This window comes from Oncorhynchus nerka, linkage group LG27 (assembly GCF_034236695.1).
Source record: "Oncorhynchus nerka isolate Pitt River linkage group LG27, Oner_Uvic_2.0, whole genome shotgun sequence".
Classification (NCBI taxonomy): Eukaryota; Metazoa; Chordata; class Actinopteri; order Salmoniformes; family Salmonidae; genus Oncorhynchus; species Oncorhynchus nerka.
The window spans coordinates 9,123,672-9,136,171 of NC_088422.1; the positions used below are offsets into that span (position 1 = coordinate 9,123,672).

A 12,500-nucleotide genomic window follows, 5' to 3' on the forward strand; every position below is an offset into this window, starting at 1 on the left:
TCTGCTGGTTCAGAAGTGAGGGGGGTTCTGGGTAAAAATGTGTCACGTTCTGACCTTTATTTCCTTTGTTTTGTCATTATTTAGTATGGTCAGGGTGTGAGTTGGGGTGGGCAGTCTATGTTTGTTTTTCTATGATTTGGGTATTTCTATGTTTCGACCTAGTATGGTTCTCAATCAGAGGCAGGTGTCATTAGTTGTCTCTGATTGAGAATCATACTTAGGTAGCCTGGGTTTCACTGTGTGTTTGTGGGTGATTGTTCCTGTCTCTGTGTTTGCACCAGATAGGGCTGTTTTGGTTTTTCACATTTCTTGTTTTGTTAGTTTATTCATGTTAGTTCCATTATTAAAGAACCATGAATAATCACCACGCTGCGTTTTGGTCCGCCTTCTGCATTCATGTAACCACCCAAACTCCAGCCCTCCCCCCTATACACACACACACACACACACACACACACACACACACACACACACACACACACACACACACACACACACACACACACACACACACACACACACACACACACACACACACACACACACACACACACAAACTTCTGTCTCCCCTACAGTTAGTGCCGTTAGTGGCAGCAATCAAATGTCCTTATCTAACTACTCTCGCAGAGCTCACAGTTCCAAAAAGCCACTTTAGACATTTACAACAGCTCCTCAGTGTAATGTCTTCCCTCCTTCCTCTAAAGTCAGATGTTAATAGACTAGCGACTAGCAGGGAGCCTGCAGATAATTGAATGTGAGTGCGTGTCAAAATGTTGGATCTGTCTTTCCACAGGGGGAGGGCTGGTGGAATGGGTTAATCTTATCTCCACGCTGGGTGATGACTAACATCTGAAGACATTAGACTTTATTCAGATCAGAGAAAATGAAAAGGAAGAGTGTCGATAAATAGTAGATATTAGCATTGGAGATAACGGTGAGGGATAGCTGGATGCTAGTTAGTAGATATTAGCATTGGAGATAACGGTGAGGGATAGCTGGATGCTAGTTAGTAGATATTAGCATTGGAGATAACGGTGAGGGATAGCTGGATGCTAGTTAGTAGATATTAGCATTGGAGATAACGGTGAGGGATAGCTGGATGCTAGTTAGAAGATATTAGCATTGGAGATAACGGTGAGGGATAGCTGGATGCTAGTTCGTAGATATTAGCATTGGAGATAACGGTGAGGGATAGCTGGATGCTAGTTAGTAGATATTAGCATTGGAGATAACGGTGAGGGATAGCTGGATGCTAGTTAGTAGATATTAGCATTGGAGATAACGGTGAGGGATAGCTGGATGCTAGTTAGTAGATATTAGCATTGGAGATAACGGTGAGGGATAGCTGGATGCTAGTTGGATATTAGTAGATGTTAGCAGAAGTATACAGAATGGTGTCGTCTGCATAGAGGTGGATCAGGGAATCGCCCGCAGCAAGAGCAACATCATTGATATATACATACAAAATAGTCGGCCCAAGAAATGAACCCTGTGGAACCCCCATAGAGACTGCCAGAGGACCGGACAACATGCCCTCCGATTTGACACACTGAACTCTGTCTGCAAAGTAGTTGGTGAACCAGGCAAGGCAGTCATTAGAAAAACTGAGGCTACTGAGTCTGCCGATAAGAATATGCACAGCCCTTACCTCTAGGGAGCGAGGAAGTGAATGAGTGTACTCGACTAAATACAGAAATGCGTCCCAAATGGCACCCTATTCCCTAAATAGTGCACTACTTTTGACCAGGGCCCTATGTGCCTATGCACTACCTAGCGGATAGGGTCCCATTTAGGAGGTTTCCTTGGAAGATTATCATTAGCTCGAGTGCCATAGGCTACTGCTGTTCTATAACTGCTGAGTGATTGCCCAGTGACTCAGCAATTTCCCATTCAGGAAACGGTTCAGTTCTGGCTCGCTGAATTGTTCTCATTTGAGCCGTGACAGAAAGAGACAGACGTTGAGACACATGTATCTGCTAATAAGATTGAGAATCCCTCTGATTGGTGGGTTTATTCAATCCTACCTAGGGCTGTTACGTTGACCGTATTACCGCCACAGCCCTAATCTCACCTATATATTACATATATATTACATATAATGAGTCTGTTACATATTGATCCTTACCTGGTATATGGTTGGTAGGTCTAGGTATATGTATGTCTATGGTGGCCTGATATGGTTCCCAATCAGAGGCAGCTGTTTATTGTTGTCTCTGATTGGGGATCATATTTAGGTTGCCATTTTCCCTTTTGTGTTTGTGGGTTCTTGTCTATGTGTAGTTGCCTGTTAGCACTCATGTGTATAGCTTCACGTTTCGTTCGGTTGTTTGTTATTTTGTTAGTTTGTTTCAGTGTTCATTCGTTTAATAAATTAAGAATGTACGCTTACCACGCTGCGCCTTGGTCTCCTTCGTGTGACGGACGTGACAGTCTGTTAGATATTGATCATCATAGTTTAATGTCATTAGTCTTATTTGTGTCCTTTCCTTTGTTTCCTTTCCATTCTACACCCCCCCCCCTATACAATACAGTATTCTACCCCCCTATACAATGCAGTATTCTACCCCCCTATACAATACAGTATTCTACACCCCTATACAATACAGTATTCTACCCCCTATACAATACAGTATTCTACACCACCCCCTATACAATACAGTATTCTACCCCCTATACAATACAGTATTCTACCCCTCAATACAATACAGTATTCTACCCCCCAATACAATAGAGTATTCTACACCCCTATACAATACAGTATTCTACACCCCCAATACAATACAATATTCTACCCCCAATACAATAGAGTATTCTACACCCCTATACAATACAGTATTCTACACCCCCAATACAATACAATATTCTACACCCCCAGTACAGTACAGTATTCTACCCCCAATACAATACAGTATTCTACCCCCAATACAATACAGTATTCTACCCCACAATACAATAGAGTATTCTACACCCCTATACAATACAGTATTCTACACCCCCAATACAATACAATATTCTACACCCCCAATACAATACAGTATTCTACCCCCAGTACAATACAGTATTCTACCCCCTATACAATACAGTATTCTACCCCCAGTACAATACAGTATTCTACCCCCTATACAATACAGTATTCTACCCCCAGTACAATACAGTATTCTACCCCCTCAATACAATACAGTATTCGACCCCCAAACAGTACAGTATCCCCCCCCCAATACAATACAGTATTCTACCCCCAAACAGTACAGTAATTCCCCCCAACAATACAGTATTCTACTGTGGTGTAAAGTGGTGTAAAGTACTTAAGTAGTACTTTCAAGTATTACTACTTAAGTAGTTTTTGGGGTATCTGTACTTTACTATTCATATTTGAACAACTTTTACTTTTACTTCACTACATTCCTAAAGAAAGTAATGTACTTTTTACTCCATACATTTCCCCTGACACCCAAAAGTACTTGTTACATTTTGAATGCTTAGCAGGACAGAAAATGGTCCAATTCACACACTTATCAAGAGAACATTCCGGGTCATCCCTACTACCTGATCTGGCGGACTCACTAAAGACGTGCTTCATTTGTAAATTATGTCTGAGTGTTGGAGTGTACCCCTGGCTATCTGTAATGATGTCTGAGTGTTGGAGTGTACCCCTGGCTATCTGTAATGATGTCTGAGTGTTGGAGTGTTCCCCTGGCTATCTGTAAATGATGTCTGAGTGTTGGAGTGTACCCCTGGCTATCTGTAATGATGTCTGAGTGTTGGAGTGTTCCCCTGGCTATCTGTAATGATGTCTGAGTGTTGGAGTGTACCCCTGGCTATCTGTAATGATATCTGAGTGTTGGAGTGTACCCCTGGCTATCTGTAATGATGTCTGAGTGTTGGAGAGTACCCCTGGCTATCTGTAATGATGTCTGAGTGTTGGAGTGTACCCCTGGCTATCTGTAATGATGTCTGAGTGTTGGAGTGTACCCCTGGCTATCTGTAAATTAAGAAAATAAGAAAATGGCGCCATCTGTTTTTCTTAACATAAAGAATTTGAAATGATTTATAACTTTACTTTTACTTTTGATACTTAAGTGTAATTTAGCAATTACATTTTACTTTTGTCATTAATTTACAACATTTTAAAACCAATTACTTTTAGACTTTTACTCCAGTAGTATTTTACTGGGTGACTCTCTCTTTTACTTGAGTCATTTTCTGTTAAGGTATCTTTACTTTTACTCAAGTATGACAATTGGGTATTTTTTTCCACCCCTGTTAGAGACCAGGTCAGACAGGTTGTCTAACAGCTTTGTTGTGCAGAAACACACAGTGAGGAGAACAAGTATTTGATACACTGCCGATTTTGCAGGTTTTCCCTACTTACAAAGCATGTAGAGGTCTGTAATATTTACCATAGGTACACTTCAACTGTGAGAGACGGAATCTAAAACAAAAATCTAGTAAATCACATTGTATGATTTTTAAGTAATTAATTTGCACCTTGGGTGTGAACCACAAGCCTTTTCAATTGGACCTTTTGGATTAGAATGTTTTCTCTGCCTTTCCTGTGATTCCAACTGCTGCTATGACAACCATAGAGGGAAAAACCTGGAACGTCTAGAGTGAACTTGGCTAGTTAAGATCCCTTCTCTTACAGTACTCTCTAATAACAGGTCACCCACTGGTATGTGCTGTGTACTACTCTACATTCTGTTAGCAGCAGGGTCTTTCCACTCTCTATTTAGAGAGATCAGAAATGACAAGAGGTAGAGAGGGGGAGAATGTCTGAATGGTCCACTCTGGGATTGAACCCTGGTCTCCAGTGGTGAGTCACATGATATCTTGAGAGCAGCCACTGCTACTCCCCCTGGGGGCAGGGTCCATTCTAAACCGGGTCAATTGGAGGGCTGGACCAGTGAATGGATGAGGTTTGAGGTCAGTTGAAATGAAAGGCAGTCGATTCAGGAAGTACACTGAAAATACAATTCAATAATAGAAAAAAATAAGGCATTTATTTTCAATGACTTCTTGATAAACTGAAAATGGAGAAGCTATTTATTTCAAGTGTTCGAATTGAGCCCAACCCTAAAAATGAATGCGAAGCCAGGAGTTATTGTGATCAGTAGGCCTGAGGATTTTTTCCAGCCTGCGAAGCTCCATCAGTGTGCTGTACCAGCTTACATTAGAGTAAAGTGGAGAGCTGATGAACGACTACACTCAGGATCAAGACTAATACAGGACACAAGGGGCATCCTGCTGTAAGAAGGAAATAAACAGTTGAAGTGTGCAGAGGGGTATCATTTAGAGTTGTGTTGAGTCATCTAAGTGGGAAGGATATTTTTGTGGAATTGTATGGTGTCACTGAGAATAGGTCACTGCTAATGAAAGGCATTTACAATGGCAGGTAAGTGGAGCGTTTACATATTATGGGGTGAGTCACTGCACAGGTACAAGATGTGAGTCCAGCCCTAACTACACAGGAAATACATGACTAACCTGTCATTATGTATGTCTCTTACTCTCTCTCTCTCTCTCTCTCTCTCTCTCTCTCTCTCTCTCTCTCTCTCTCTCTCTCTCTCTCTCTCTCTGTCTCTCTGTATCTCTCTCTCAAATTCAAATTCAAATTCAAGCTGCTTTATTGGCATGAAAAACATTGTGTCAATATTGCCAAAGCAACAATGTATACAATATACATTGTAACAAAATTATAAATGATAGCAAATAATAATATTAAATGGTAGTAAATAATAATACAAAATTAAATACAGAAATAATAACAATAAAATGGTAACAGTCAATAGTAGAAATGTAATAAATATAATTATGGAAAATGAAACTATAACTAACTTATAACTAAATAACGGTCATCTTCTTCTTTATATCAATACTACAACTACAATCATCATTACTACGACTACTACTACCCTCACTAAACTGTTATCACTACAATTACCAACCATATTTGGAATGATAAACATTAATAATTATAGTAATAACAATAATAGTAATAATAAGTAAGTTACTGTTTACTATGCAGATGTTATTATTCAGTGTCCCTCAGGCTATGGCAGGAAAAAACGTATTTGGCTGCAAGAGGAGCCATTGCTCCTTCGCCCATGAGTATTCTTAGTTTTTCCTCTGGGTTCAATTTGTAAAAATTTGGAATATATGTAGTCATTTCTGTGAATAATGAATCTCTTTGTGAGGAATATTTATCACAGTAAAGGAGAAAGTGCATCTCTGTCTCTACCTCCTGTCATGCAGTGACCACATACACGCTCCTCTTTGGGTAGCCATGTCTTTTTATGTCTGCCGGTTTCTATTGCCAATCGGTGGTCACTCAGCCTGTACTTGGTAAGGATCTGTCTCTGCTTCGTATCTCTGACAGAGTAGAGATAATCAGCCAATTCATATTCTCTGTTTAGGGTCAGATAGCAATTTAGTCGGCTTTGGGATTTTGTTTCGTTTTTCCAGTATTGTAAATATGATTCCTTTGATTGGTTCATGATTTTGCTTATTGGAATTCTTTCTTTTGAAGCAGTGCTGGTGTCTGCTTGGTTGGTGAGGTCCAACACCAGCTGACTGAGAGGACTCGTTTCTGGGCTCAGCTCTTGGGCTTGAAGTGCTTTAAATTGCAGACTCGAATTTGGACTTGAATTTAGATGTAGCCAAAATTTTAATGATCTTTTCTGTATCTTCATTATTACTGGAAAACGGCCCCATTCTGCCCTACATGCATTAGTTGGTGTATTTCTCTGGACTTGTAGGATTTTCCGACAGAATTCTGCATGTAGGGCTTCAATTGGATGTTTGTCCCACATTTTAAAATCCATTTTATTGAGTGGCCCCCAAACCTCACTTCCATAAAGTGCTATTGGTAGGATTACACTGTCAAATATTTTAGTCCAAATTTTAATTGGGATGTTGATTTTGAATAATTTCATTTTTATTGCATACATTGCTCTGCGGGCTTTTTCTTTGAGTGCATTCACTGCCATATTAAAGTTTCCCGATGCAGATATGGTCAGACCAAGGTAGGTGTAATTTTTTGTGTGTTCAATTAAGGTATTGTTCAGGGTGAATTTACATTTGTGTTTTTGACATCTCGGTTTTTTTTGGAAAATCATGATTTTAGTTTTTTGGAAATTTACTGCCAGGGCCCAATTATGGCAATATTGCTCCAGAATATTAATGTTTTGTTTTTTCTCTCTCTCTCTCTCTCTCTCTCTCTCTCTGTCTCTCTCTCTCTCCCTCTCTCTCTCTCTCTCTCTCTCTCTCTGTCTCTCTCTCTCCCTCTCTCTCTCTCTCTCTCCCTCTCTCTCTCTCTCTCTCTCTCTATCTCTCTCTCTCTCTCTCTCTCTCTCTCCCTCTCTCTCTGTATCTCTCTCTCTCTCTCTCTCTCTCTCTCTCGTTCTCCCTGTTTATCTCTCTCTCTCTCGCTCTCTCTCTCTCTCGCTCTCTCTCTGTCTCTCTGTATCTCTGTCTCTCTATGTCTCTCTCCCTCTCTGTCTCTCTCTCTCTCCCTCTCTCTCTCTCTCTCTCTGTCTCTCTATCTCTCTCTCTCTCTCTCTCTCTGTCACTGTCTCTGTCTCTCTTTCTCCCTCTCTCTCTCTCTCTCCCTCTCTCTCCCTCTCTCTCTCTCTCTCTCTCTCTCATACTCTCTCTGAATTTATCCCTTTCTCTTTCTCTCTCTTTCCCTCTTTCTCCCCTCTCTATTTCGCTCTCTCTCAAGCTGGACTCCGAGACAGCGGACATCTTGAATGACCTGCAGGTCAAACTGACCACTGTCCTGGACAACCTGAGCTCCATGTTTGGCAAGAGGTGAGCAAATCAGAAACACCCACAACCCCCCTCTGCACTCTCATCCACCCTGTCCAATCAATCCTGTCCCATCCACACAGGTACGTGAGGGTCAGTAGTAGATCCTATCCTAAATGAGCCCTTAGAATCTACTTCACATGCCCTTGTAGAGATCTGAGAGAATTCGACAGGTGTCATCGGTTTGGTAATAGATTCACATTGCCCTCTGATAGGTCAGGTGGACTGGGGACACATTGCCCTCTGATAGGTCAGGTGCACTGGGGACACATTGCCCTCTGATAGGTCAGGTGGACTGGGGACACATTGCCCTCTGATAGGTCAGGTGGACTGGGGACTCATTGCCCTCTGATAGGTCAGGTGGACTGGGGACACATTGCCCTCTGATAGGTCAGGTGGTAGTTTCACTATGTTGCTTTTAAAGTGTATCTGTCAAATCCCCTGAGTCAGTAGTTCTGACTGGCTGTCAACTGTAACCTCCTGTTGTAGCTTCCAGGCCCGTCTGATGGCCTGCGTGCGTCAGATGGCTGTAGCAGCGTATCTGCAGTAGCGTTGTGGTATTGTAGTTCTGTATCTGACTGCGAGTCCTTCTCTATAGCTTCCAGGCCCGTCTGACTGCCTGCATGCATCAGATGGCTGAGATCGTGTACCAGATCGCGGGTCATCCTAACCGCCAGACGGCCGAGGCCGACGCTGACAACATGCTGAGGCCTCTCATGGACTTCCTGGATGTAAAGTGAGTGAGGCTAAAACAAATGGTCGGACGCCGTTCTGGTGCGGAGATGGGCTTGTAGTGTACATTCATACAGATGCCATTTGGGCAGCAAAAAAAAATATGCAGTTTCCTAGGCAATGCTATTTTGGATGGTAGACTTGTGTGTGTGTGAGTTTCACACTGGAAAGAGGTTACAGTGGGACTCAGTGTTTCTGTGTCTCTCTTCTCCCTGTAACCCCAGTCTGAGTCTGTTTGCTGACACCTGTGAGAAGACGGTTCTGAAGAGAATACTGAAGGATCTGTGGAAGATCGTCCTCAGCAGCTTGGAGAAGACCATCATCTTACCTCAGAGCGACAATGGTTTCGTAAGTCTATCTGCCCTCCTCACAAATCTGTATATACCAACATTCTACCAGCACCAGCACCCTCTAGACCTCCTGTCTCCATCAGACAGTCTACCAGCACCACCCTCTAGACCTCCATCAGACAGTCTACCAGCACCACCACCCTCTAGACCTCCATCAGACGGTCTACCAGCACCACCCGCTAGACCTCCTGTCTCCATCAGACAGTCTACCAGCACCACCACCCTCTAGACCTCCTGTCTCCATCAGACAGTCTACCAGCACCACCCTCTAGACCTCCATCAGACAGTCTACCAGCACCACCACCCTCTAGACCTCCTGTCTCCATCAGACAGTCTACCAGCACCACCCTCTAGACCTCCTGTCTCCATCAGACAGTCTACCAGCACCACCACCCTCTAGACCTCCTGTCTCCATCAGACAGTCTACCAGCACCACCACCCTCTAGACCTCCTGTCTCCATCAGACAGTCTACCAGCACCACCCTCTAGACCTCCTGTCTCCATCAAACAGTCTACCAGCACCACCACCCTCTAGGCCTCCTGTCTCCATCAGACAGTCTACCAGCACCACCCTCTAGACCTCCTGTCTCCATCAGACAGTCTACCAGCACCACCCTGTAGACCTCCTGTCTCCATCAGACAGTCTACCAGCACCACCCTCTAGACCTCCTGTCTCCATCAGACAGTCTACCAGCACCACCACCCTCTAGACCTCCTGTCTCCATCAGACAGTCTACCAGCACCACCCTGTAGACCTCCATCAGATGGTCTACCAGCACCACCCTCTAGACCTCCTGTCTCCATCAAACAGTCTACCAGCACCACCCTGTAGACCTCCATCAGACAGTCTACCAGCACCACCCGCTAGACCTCCTGTCTCCATCAGACAGTCTACCAGCACCACCACCCTCTAGACCTCCTGTCTCCATCAGACAGTCTACCAGCACCACCCTGTAGACCTCCTGTCTCCATCAGACAGTCTACCAGCACCACCCTCTAGACCTCCTGTCTCCATCAGACAGTCTACCACCACCACCCTCTAGACCTCCATCAGACAGTCTACCAGCACCACCCTGTAGACCTCCATCAGACAGTCTACCAGCACCACCACCCTCTAGACCTCCTGTCTCCATCAGACAGTCTACCAGCACCACCCTGTAGACCTCCATCAAACAGTCTACCAGCACCACCACCCTCTAGACCTCCTGTCTCCATCAAACAGTCTACCAGCACCACCCTCTAGACCTCCATCAGACAGTCTACCAGCACCACCACCCGCTAGACCTCCTGTCTCCATCAGACAGTCTACCAGCACCACCACCCTCTAGACCTCCTGTCTCCATCAAACAGTCTACCACCACCACCCTCTAGACCTCCATCAGACAGTCTACTGCCACCACCCTCTAGACCTCCATCAGACAGTCTACCAGCACCACCACCCGCTAGACCTCCTGTCTCCATCAGACAGTCTACCAGCACCACCACCCTCTAGACCTCCTGTCTCCATCAAACAGTCTACCAGCACCACCCTCTAGACCTCCATCAGACAGTCTACCAGCACCACCACCCGCTAGACCTCCTGTCTCCATCAGACAGTCTACCAGCACCACCACCCTCTAGACCTCCTGTCTCCATCAGACAGTCTACCAGCACCACCCTCTAGACCTCCATCAGACAGTCTACCAGCACCACCACCCTCTAGACCTCCTGTCTCCATCAGACAGTCTACCAGCACCACCACCCTCTAGACCTCCTGTCTCCATCAGACAGTCTACCAGCACCACCACCCTCTAGACCTCCTGTCTCCATCAGACAGTCTACCAGCACCACCCTCTAGACCTCCTGTCTCCATCAAACAGTCTACCAGCACCACCACCCTCTAGACCTCCTGTCTCCATCAGACAGTCTACCAGCACCACCCTCTAGACCTCCTGTCTCCATCAGACAGTCTACCAGCACCACCCTGTAGACCTCCTGTCTCCATCAGACAGTCTACCAGCACCACCCTCTAGACCTCCTGTCTCCATCAGACAGTCTACCAGCACCACCACCCTCTAGACCTCCTGTCTCCATCAGACAGTCTACCAGCACCACCCTCTAGACCTCCTGTCTCCATCAGACAGTCTACCAGCACCACCACCCTCTAGACCTCCTGTCTCCATCAGACAGTCTACCAGCATCACCACCCTCTAGACCTCCTGTCTCCATCAGACAGTCTACCAGCACCACCACCCTCTAGACCTCCTGTCTCCATCAAACAGTCTACCAGCACCACCACCCTCTAGACCTCCTGTCTCCATCAAACAGTCTACCAGCACCACCACCCTCTAGACCTCCTGTCTCCATCAAACAGTCTACCAGCACCACCACCCTCTAGACCTCCTGTCTCCATCAGACAGTCTACCAGCACCACCCTCTAGACCTCCTGTCTCCATCAGACAGTCTACCAGCACCACCCTGTAGACCTCCTGTCTCCATCAGACAGTCTACCAGCACCACCCTGTAGAACGTCAATATGTTTAATTGGACATATTAAAGAAACATATGTCACTAAGGTTCCACTGTTCTCCTTACCCCAGTCCCTCACCCTCCTCTGACCACTGAGGACATGCCTGATGATGTTCTCCTTACCCCAGTCCCTCACCCTCCTCTGACCACTGAGGACATGCCTGATGATGTTCTCCTTACCCCAGAGTCCCTCACCCTCCTCTGACCACTGAGGACATGCCTGATGATGTTCTCCTTACCCCAGTCCCTCACCCTCCTCTGACCACTGAGGACATGCCTGATGATGTTCTCCTTACCCCAGTCCCTCACCCTCCTCTGACCACTGAGGACATGCCTGATGATGTTCTCCTTACCCCAGTCCCTCACCCTCCTCTGACCACTGAGGACATGCCTGATGATGTTCTCCTTACCCCAGTCCCTCACCCTCCTCTGACCACTGAGGACATGCCTGATGATGTTCTCCTTACCCCAGAGTCCCTCACCCTCCTCTGACCACTGAGGACATGCCTGATGATGTTCTCCTTACCCCAGTCCCTCACCCTCCTCTGACCACTGAGGACATGCCTGATGATGTTCTCCTTACCCCAGTCCCTCACCCTCCTCTGACCACTGAGGACATGCCTGATGATGTTCTCCTTACCCCAGTCCCTCACCCTCCTCTGACCACTGAGGACATGCCTGATGATGTTTCTTATGTCTCCAGGGAGCTCAGATTCTGACCGTGGCCAAGGGGCTGTCTAACCTGAAGGTACAGACCACTTTATCTCCTTCCTCTATGTCTATACTGTAGATATACACCTTCTGTTTAGAACCAAGCGATACGTTTGAATTTCTGTACACAGGACCATAACACAGGTGAGTGATGACCATGACAACATAGCAGACGGGTGGCTGTAGTTATGATCAACAAGGACATTATTCTTCTCACTTAATCCAGATCTATTTTGGGGGATGTTTGACCTTTTGTCTCGTTGCCTTGGTAATCAAACCTCTGATGACATCATCGATGTTGTCACCGATAATCAATCTAAGTGTTCGATCTGAAGTTATATTAGGTCACATTCACGTCAACAAGATCCTTTCTGTTGCGAAACGACACACACA

At 45.4% G+C, this 12,500-nt stretch overlaps 1 protein-coding gene across 1 annotated transcript in view; it reads left to right on the top strand.

Moving 5' to 3' along the window:
• LOC135565093 (protein unc-13 homolog B-like) overlaps positions 1 to 12,500 on the top strand; it is a 97,122-nt gene that overhangs the window by 79,879 nt on the left and 4,743 nt on the right. Inside the window, exons 23-26 of the mRNA XM_065011124.1 lie at positions 7,721 to 7,809; positions 8,405 to 8,542; positions 8,763 to 8,886; positions 12,100 to 12,144. Of these exons, the coding sequence (XP_064867196.1) occupies positions 7,721 to 7,809; positions 8,405 to 8,542; positions 8,763 to 8,886; positions 12,100 to 12,144 (396 nt within the window). The remainder of the gene's footprint in view (positions 1 to 7,720; positions 7,810 to 8,404; positions 8,543 to 8,762; positions 8,887 to 12,099; positions 12,145 to 12,500) is intronic.